The sequence below is a fragment of the Gymnodraco acuticeps genome, unplaced genomic scaffold (genome assembly GCF_902827175.1).
Source record: "Gymnodraco acuticeps unplaced genomic scaffold, fGymAcu1.1, whole genome shotgun sequence".
Classification (NCBI taxonomy): domain Eukaryota; kingdom Metazoa; phylum Chordata; class Actinopteri; order Perciformes; family Bathydraconidae; genus Gymnodraco; species Gymnodraco acuticeps.
Genome location: NW_022990865.1, coordinates 582,507 through 592,306, shown reverse-complemented (window position 1 = coordinate 592,306; position 9,800 = coordinate 582,507). Strand labels below are relative to the sequence as shown.

Genomic DNA, 9,800 nt, shown 5'->3' with positions numbered 1-9,800 from the left:
TTGGGGTTAGAAACACTTGGAGAGTTAGGGGATAGAAACACCTGCAGAGTTAGGGTTAGAAACACCTGGAGAGTTAGGGGTTATACACACCTGGAGAGTTAGGGTTTAGAAACACTTGGAGAGTTAGGGGATAGAAACACCTGCAGAGTTAGGGGTCAGAAACACCTGCAGAGTTAGGGGTTAGAAACACCTGCAGAGTTAGGGGATAGAAACACCTGCAGAGTTAGGGGTTAGAAACACCTGCAGAGTTAGGGGTTAGAAACACCTGGAGAGTTAGGGGTCAGAAACACTCGAGTTAGGGGATAGAAACACTTGGAGAGTTAAGGGTTAGAAACTCCTGCAGAGTTAGGGTTTAGAAACACCTGGAGAGTTAGGGGTTAGAAACACCTGGAGAGTTAGGGGTCAGAAACACTCGAGTTAGGGGTTAGAAACACTTGGAGAGTTAGGGTTTAGAAACACCTGGAGAGTTAGGGGTTAGAAACACTTGGAGAGTTAGGGGTCAGAAACACTCGAGTTAGGGGTTAGAAACACTTGGAGAGTTAGGGGTTAGAAACACCTGCAGAGTTAGGGGTTAGAAACACCTGGAGATTTAGGGGTCAGAAACACTTGGAGAGTTAGGGGTTAGAAACACCTGGAGAGTTAGGGGTTAGAAACACCTGCAGAGTTAGGGGTTAGAAACACCTGCAGAGTTAGGGGTTAGAATCCTGCAGAGTTAGGGGTTAGAAACACCTGGAGAGTTAGGGGTTAGAAACACTTGGAGAGTTAGGGGTTAGAAACACCTGCAGAGTTAGGGGTCAGAAACACTTGGATAGTTAGGGGTTAGAAACACCTGCAGAGTTAGGGGTCAGAAACACCTGCAGAGTTAGGGGTTAGAATCACCTGCAGAGTTAGGGGTTAGAAACACTTGGAGAGTTAGGGGTTAGAAACACCTGCAGAGTTAGGGGTTAGAAACACCTGCAGAGTTAGGGGTTAGAAACACCTGCAGAGTTAGGGGTTAGAATCACCTGCAGAGTTAGGGGTTAGAAACACCTGGAGAGTTAGGGGTTAGAAACACTTGGAGAGTTAGGGGTTAGAAACACCTGCAGAGTTAGGGGTCAGAAACACCTGCAGAGTTAGGGGTTAGAATCACCTGCAGAGTTAGGGGTTAGAAACACTTGGAGAGTTAGGGGTTAGAAACACTTGGAGAGTTAGGGGTTAAAAACACCTGCAGAGTTAGGGGTTAGAAACACTTGGATAGTTAGGGGTTAGAAACACCTGCAGAGTTAGGGGTCAGAAACACCTGCAGAGTTAGGGGTTAGAATCACCTGCAGAGTTAGGGGTTAGAAACACTTGGAGAGTTAGGGGTTAGAAACACCTGCAGAGTTAGGGGTTAGAAACACCTGCAGAGTTAGGGGTTAGAATCACCTGCAGAGTTAGGGGTTAGAAACACCTGGAGAGTTAGGGGTTAGAAACACTTGGAGAGTTAGGGGTTAGAAACACCTGCAGAGTTAGGGGTCAGAAACACCTGCAGAGTTAGGGGTTAGAATCACCTGCAGAGTTAGGGGTTAGAAACACTTGGAGAGTTAGGGGTTAGAAACACTTGGAGAGTTAGGGGTTAAAAACACCTGGAGAGTTAGGGGTTATAAACACTTGGATAGTTAGGGGTTAGAAACACCTGCAGAGTTAGGGGTCAGAAACACCTGCAGAGTTAGGGGTTAGAAACACCTGCAGAGTTAGGGGTTAGAAACACTTGGAGAGTTAGGGGTTAGAAACACCTGCAGAGTTAGGGGTTAGAATCACCTGCAGAGTTAGGGGTTAGAAACACTTGGAGAGTTAGGGGTTAGAAACACTTGGAGAGTTAGGGGTTAAAACACCTGCAGAGTTAGGGGTTAGAAACACTTGGATAGTTAGGGGTTAGAAACACCTGCAGAGTTAGGGGTCAGAAACACCTGCAGAGTTAGGGGTTAGAATCACCTGCAGAGTTAGGGGTTAGAAACACTTGGAGAGTTAGGGGTTAGAAACACCTGCAGAGTTAGGGGTTAGAAACACCACAGTCAGGGGCCCCACCTGCACCTGCTGAGGCAGTGGTGTAAAGTAACTAAGTCGATTTACTGTACTTAAGTACAATTATGAGGTAATTGTACTTTACTTAAGTATTTCAATGTTATGCTACTATGTACACTACAATTCAGAGGTAAAAGGTGTACTTTAACTCCACTACATTTATTTAATGCCTTTAGTAACTATACAGATTTGGATTATTGATATGAAATATGATCGACTCTTAAATCAGACTTTGGTTGCACCTGGTTGCTATTGTCTGCAGTAGATGCAGTGTTGCTGGCGAGTAGTGATGGTTGTTTTAACCATTTTTGTATATCCATGATTATCCATAGATGCAGTGTCACTGCACTGCTGTACAGGCATCTGACATAACAACGTTACTTACCGTGTTAGTGGACAAAATGAATGCAGCAGACAATGTCATTTAATTACAATTACAATTTGTTTTGTTTTCAATTCCATTATTATTATTATTATTATATTTGTAAAATTTTTCACTCCCATCTCTTTTTTCAATAGAAGGTGCATACAATTATATTGGGGGTGCAATGCATGATAATGCATCCCTGTAGAACCAGGCCTGGGCCCCGCTAAGGTGGAACCGCCCACAATGATGCGCTGCATCTGTACGACTCTACGAGGTCTGCGTCCTGCTGTGGGACGGCACGGGACGGAGAGGAACTCACCGTGCTGTCTCCACTCGTTGTTGCTAATTTCCCTCCATCTGGGTGGAAGCTGCAGCCAGACAACCAATCAGAGTGACCCTCACCTGTCAGCACCATCTGACCCACCTGCAACACACATCACATGACATTACTTTTAGCCAATCACAGTGACTCCATTGACTTGTCTCGTCTGTTCAACTCTTTTATAACATGATGTTTGTTCTGGTCTGATTTAGCCTCACACTGTCCCATCCATTCGTTTCATGTAAGGAAATGGGATTGGAGGACTTCTAATCCTCACACACACAGCACCACACACACACACACACACACACTGAATGTAGACTCTGTTTTAACCCGACATATTGTTAGGGGCAGTGGGTAGCTATATATGTATATACAGTACCTTGGTCGAAGGGACCCAGTACCCAGTAGGGGAACTGGTTCCCTGAAAGTACCAGTCCACACTAATGGCGCATTTCCACTGCAGGGCCTCGCACGGCTTAGTACGGTATAGTCAGGCCTTGGTAGGCCAGGCTCACTTTATGCTGCGTTTCCATAACAGTTTAGGAACTGGGGTAGTAACTATAGTAACGTAGTGTAGGCGGAGCCGTGACGTCATCTTCAATGCGAAACACAAAACCAACATCAGCCGTTAGCTGTTAGCCCTCAGAGCTCACAGCTCCTCATATCTGTTCAGAAACTAGACAAAAGTTAAACAAGTACAAACCACAGACTGCCTGTGTCATGGAGAATACAGTCGCTGGTTTATTTATGTCTGTAGACCGTTGTTGTGAGTGTGGACGGTCGGAGCATATACTGCATTAGCTCTCCATAACAACACATTACATTGCATTTAGCTGACGCTTTTATCCAAAGCGACTTACAATAAGTACATTCGACCAGGAAGACACAACCTTGAAGAAAACAGAATCATATAAGTACATCAGGTTTCATAGAGCCAAACATTTCAAGTGCTACTCAACTGGCTTTAGGTAAGCCAGTCCTTTATTAGTATAAAAGTGCTTCGTTAATAGTTCTATCGCTCGAAGTGGAGTCGAAAGAGATGAGTTTTCAGTCTGCGCCGGAAGATGTGCAAGCTATCTGCCGTCCTGATGTCAATGGGGAGCTCATTCCACCATCTTGGAGCCAGGATAGCAAACCCACGTGTTTTCGCCGATGGGAACTTGGGTCCCCCTCGCAGCGAGGGTGCAGCGAGTCGTTTGGCTGATGCAGAGCGTAGTGCACGCGCTGGGGTGTACGGTTTAACCATGTCCTGGATGTAGGAAGGGCCAGATCCATTCGCAGCATGGTAAGCAAGTACCAGTGTCTTGAAGTGGATTCTAGCAGTTACCGGAAGCCAGTGAAGGGAGCAGAGGAGCGGAGTGGTGTGGGAGAATTTAGGAAGGTTGAAGACCAGACGAGCCGCTGCATTCTGGATGAGCTGCAGAGGTCGGATGGCACATGCAGGTAGACCAGCCAGGAGGGAGTTGCAGTAGTCTAGGCGTGCGATGACGAGAGTCTGGACCAGAACCTGAGTCGCTTTCTGTGTCAGCTGGGGACGTATCTTCCTGATGTTGTAAAGCGTGTATCTGCAGCAACGGGTTGTAGCAGCGATGTTTGCAGTGAAGGACAGGTTGTTATCTAGGGTCACACCCAGATTCCTTGCAGTCTGAGTCGGGGAAACAACTGAGGTGCCGATGTTGATTGTTAGGTCAAGAGTGGGACAATCTTTTCCCGGAAGGAAGAGCAGCTCAGTCTTGTCAAGGTTGAGCTTGAGGTGATGAGCAAACATCCACTGAGAGATGTCAGCTAGACAAGCCGAGATGCGTGCGACGACCTGGGTCTCTGAGCGGGGAAAGGACATAATTAATTGGGTGTCGTCAGCGTAGCAGTGGTAAGAAAAACCATGCGGGCTAATGACTGATACACGCATTTTAAAAGGTGTTTCGCCTGCCGTCTGTCTGCAGACTTGTCAAAGCATTAATCCATGGTTTTTACTAACCGGTATCAGTATGTTGTTACTTCGGCATCATTTTGAAACGTGTATTACAATTAAATCACGGTCAAATATGTTCATTTTGTTGTAGTTGCCAGCGATTCTCTCACTAGTTTAGCATACTCAGCCCAGTTGTTGGCCCGGAAAGAACCTCGATTTTGGAGAGCCAGAAAAACAGAAAAAGTACCCGCTAGCCGGAACTACGCCGAGTGGAAACGCAACCAAAAACGTCCGGGCACGGCACGCTTAAACCACGCTGTAGTGGAAATGCGCTCAAGTCCGCTCAGGGACTTGATCTGCCTGACCTTTGTGAATCTAACCTTGTTACATTTCTGTCCCCCCTCTCATATAAGTTTAACTCACTGGATCTTATTCAGAATCTCCAGTGTGTCCTCCCACCTCCTCATGCATCATTTCATCTTTATCTTCAGCTCTTTTGCCTCATTTCATCCTTTATCACACAATCATTCTCTATCAAACAATCGTTTGTCTTTTCTCATAACTTAGTATGTCATATTGTATCTGATCTAATCTTGCAATATTTATATCGTCCCATCTTTTCAATTCTCTTTTTTCCATTGTATTATTTTACTTTTACTCATGTCTTGTAATTTCATGTGATTCAACCTGCGATCTATATTAGCTGTCTCATTCTCTTGAAGCCTTAGCCCAGGGATGGCAAACATATGGCCCGCGGAGCTGAAGGACTTTGCTAAGTAGGCTATGGCTGCATCTCAGGTCGATTAAATGGAATCCTTGCGTCCCTCACTTGCATGGTTTCCCTGCGACTAGTCCCTCCCACCAGGGAAGCATGGAGAGACGCAAGGAAACCACGAGAAGCAGGGAAATGAGTTTTAAGAGCAATAGGACGTCCTTTCCTCCGGAGCGTCACGTGAAGCAACGTCCGTTTGTGATGCCGCACAGCTGATCGTCTGACAGCAGCTCTGTGCCCGTTATTTCCACACAACAAACAAACAAGTGAAGTACATAAAGAGTAACCGCCCTTACGGGACGCTCTAATAAGTAAAGCGAACACACCCGCAAGGACACCTGGCCTCCTATTGGTTGAGGGATTTTGACAGGGTTGTGCGCACAGAAACAGCCTGAGTGCGAGGAGAAGGTTTTAAGCTGGAACACAGGAAATCTGTAAGCAGCAATATATCTGAGTGCAAGCTACAGTTTGAGCAGAAGCAGAGCAGATCTAAGCGCAAGCAGGCACTATTTGAGTGTGAGGACAGGGTTTGAGGGAAATAAATACATAAAGTATGCTCTCAAATTTAAATACCACGCTCTTGCATAAAGATAGGGAATAACCCCCATAGGACACCCTCATCCCCAAATGTCTCTGTCAAAAAAGAGAAAAGTGGACACGGAGTGCCGAGTTTTCCAAGAAAAATGGACCGCGTCCTATTTTTTTTACAGAGGTAAATGGAAAACCTGTATGCTTGGTGTGTTCGCAGCAAGTTGCTGTGCCCAAAGAATATAATATTCGCCAGACTCACCATGGAGAGAAATACGACTGCTTGCAAGGACAACGGAGAAAAGAGAAGATAAATGAACTGCTATCAGGTCTAAAGAAACAACAGGCCGTTTTTACCCGGAGCCGAGATATAAGTGACGCAGCAGTGAAAGCCAGCTATCTCATCGCTAACGAAATAGCATCAGCCTCAAAGCCATACTCTGAGGGTGAGTTCAGCATGCATGTTAACATGCATGCTGAAGGCTGCAGAAATCGTGTGCCCTGAGAAGCGACAGGCTTTTGCCAACATTAGTCTAATGAGGAATACAGTGAAGGATAGGATTGCCGATCTTTCAGCAGATTTGGATAGCGAGAAAAAAACTAAAGTCAAGTCATTCGTAGCATTTTCCGTTGCAATCGATGACAGCACTGACATTACAGATGTTGCTCAACTGGCCATATTCATTCGTGGTGTTGATGAGACTTTGACGGTCACCAAAGAGTTCCTTGAGTTGGTTCCTATGACAGACACCACTAAAGCGGATGACATTTTTAGCGCTCTCGTTGAAGCACTGGACAGGGTCGGAGTGGACTGGACCCGTGCTGTCAGTCTGACTACAGACGGCGCACCATCAATGATCGGGAAAAAAGCAGGTGTTGCGACGAAAGTACAAGCAGCAAATTGAGGAGATCGTTTTTGGACATTCCACTGTATTTTGCACCAGGAGGCATTGTGTTGCAAGACGTTCAAAATGGATCACGTCATGAAAGTGGTTGTCCAAACTGTTGATTTCATCCGAGCCAGAGGGCTGAATCACCGTCAGTTCGACAGCCTCCTCAGTGATAAAGACATCACCTGTAGCCTACCATATCACACTGAAGTTAGGTGGTTGAGCCGAGGTGCCGTGCTGAAGCATTTTTCTGATCTACGGGAGGAAATTGGACAGTTCATGGGGGAAAAGGGTAAGCCAGTACATGAATTAAAAAACCCAGAATGGCTGCAGGACCTTGCATTTATGGTGGATATTTCAGAGCACTTGAATAATCTGAACATAACGATGCAAAACAAAACAGTTGTCAGAATATTATGACAGCATTCGTGCATTTAAGTTGAAGCTGGCTTTGTGGGACACACAGCTGTCAAGTGGTGACCTTGCTCATTTCCCTCATCTAAGAAATGTGCATATGACCGGAGTTACTGCTGACATGAGACGGTACAAAGACAAAATTACGGAATTGCTGCGGGAGTTTGAGCGGCGGTTTCAGGTCTTTGGTGAGCTTGAGACAGAGTTTGCAGTTTTTCGCTCGCCATTTGCAGTTAAGGCTGCGGATCTGCCCATCAACATACAACTTGAGATAATCGACTTACAATGTGATCAGGATTTAAAGGACACATTTGCCTCGTCGGACTTGGGCACATTTTATCGGTATCTTTTGCCAGGATACCCCAAATTGACAGCCCTGGCAGCAAAAGTTTTGAGCATGTTTGGGACCACCTACCTTTGTGAACAGGTTTTCTCTGTAATGAACACTATTAAAACAAAGCTGCGCTCAAGACTCACACACAAGTGCCTGAATGAAATAATTAAATTGGCTGCTAGTCAGGATTTTAAGCCTGATATTGATGCCCTTGTGAGGGCTACAAGATGTCAAGTTTCAGGAGCAAATTAATCAGTGAGTTGACCTACTGTTCTGTGACCTCAGTTCTGTGAAAATAAGAACCTACTGAAATATTTGAACATTGTATATTATTATGTCACTGAACATTGTGTATTATAATGTCAATCAGCAGCTTCATTGGGTAAACAATAGTTTGATTTGATGTGACACTGTGGCTGCACTGCCCCAACTTTTTTTCAATATAGAAATTCTATATTTCCAAGGCAAGGGAGGTAACTCAAACTCCTCACTTAATAGCTCCCACGTTTTTATTTGTATTTTGTGGTGAGTCAGTTCAGGTGGAAACTGTAATCTGTTGTAAAGAACATGTGTGTAGCACTTGAAATTGCACTTGTTTGTCTTAATACATTTCAGTTTGTTCATAACGTTTTGCGTCTCATTACATGTGGACATTTTCTGAATGTACTTGTAGCCTACTTATTTGCACTTAAACAGAAATATTGTCGTTATAGGGCCTGTGGGTTATTATGCTATGATTTTACTGGTCCGGCCCACTTGAGATCAAAGTGGGCAGTATGTGGCCCCTTAACTGAAATGAGTTTGCCAGCCCTGCCTGGCTTAGCCTGTCAGATCTCACAACAATAATCTAGTGTTCTAGTCCCATCACATGTATCATTGCTACAGTGGCATACAGCAGCAGAGAACTCTCATCAAGTTGCTACATTTTGGTTTGATTGTTGCATTGTTATGATGGGAGAACATATGGCTGATGACAGAGATATAGGCTACCCAGCATATTTCTGCTTTATCTACTCATTTATTTTATAGGTTTCATTCTTTTATTTATTCATGTTTGTCTTTGAGAGCGATCATTATTCATTTTGTTGTATGATATTGTTATTATCATACCTACTTTACCCCCTTGTGTGCCTTGAATTGTTATATTATGCTGTTATGCTGCATGTGTGCAAAAAGGTTTTAACGTCTGACCTGAAGGGAATTTATTTTTCTCTGTTTTAGTTTGTGATGTGTAGAGGTTGTGAACGCACTTTGAGCTGCACCAGGGGTATGAAACATGCTATAGTATACAAAGCTTTATATATATTATTACTATTATTAACACCTTCTCCCCGTGGGCTTGAAGCAGCCATAGCCTCCAGCTGCAGTCATCACTGGCGGAGGCGACGATGAGTTTTCGTGGATGGAGGTGGATGCAGCTGATAGGAAGCTTGTGGGCTCTGATGGAGTAGGACAGGCTGAGAGGGGTTTCCATGGTTTCATGTTCAGTTTCCGGCCCCCTGCTGCAGGTGGGAACTCCGGTGTCATCTGAGTGTGGGGCCTCGGTATCCTGTGGCCCAGTGCCGCCACTTTTGATGCTTCTCTCTTTCTTGATCTGGGAATCCTGCTGATTCAGTGCTTTGGAGTTTTGAACTCTGTCTTTCTTTAAACTGAGGAGCATTTTCTTCCTGATAGCCTCCTGAATGGTGTCCTCGAGCCGCCTCAGTGCCGGCCTGTAGGACTGCAGGTGTTTCTTCAGCTGGTGGAGGTCCTCCATCAGCCTACTTTTGTGTTCGGCGACACGTTGGTACTGCAGCCGGTAGAAATCCCTCTCCCTTTGCGTCCTCAGCAGATGCTCCCCTGCATGCAGCACTTCCTGTCTGAGCAGGTCTGTGTCTCTGTGCACAGTGTCCAGCTGAGCCTGGATCAGCTGCCTGTGTGTAAGCGCATCAGGCACGAGGAGGACTCCTGCCCTCCACAGGGTCTGGGTCATGAGTTTCTGCGCTGAGCCGTACCACTCCTCCTCGAAGCTGATCATAGTCCGGCCCAGGCCCGCTCTCTGGAGGACATTTCTCAGGAAGTCGTCCACTGCCTCCGGGATTTTGGGGACGATTTGTTGTTTAGATGGTCTAAGGTTTCTGCTCACAGCAGTGGGGGGGGCGGCCTCCATCAGCATCTCTTCGAAGGCCTCCTCTGAAAAAACCTCTGGTGCTCTTTCTGTTCTTCTCACAGACAT

General features: G+C 45.6%; 1 protein-coding gene across 1 annotated transcript in view; it reads right to left on the bottom strand.

Moving 5' to 3' along the window:
* The window catches only part of LOC117557434 (sperm-associated antigen 16 protein), a 14,349-nt gene extending 4,549 nt beyond the window's left edge, over nt 1-9,800 (bottom strand). The window contains exons 1-2 of the mRNA XM_034233267.1: nt 8,910-9,800; nt 2,730-2,834 (exon numbers count right to left, since the gene is read on the bottom strand). Of these exons, the coding sequence (XP_034089158.1) occupies nt 2,730-2,834; nt 8,910-9,800 (996 nt within the window). The remainder of the gene's footprint in view (nt 1-2,729; nt 2,835-8,909) is intronic.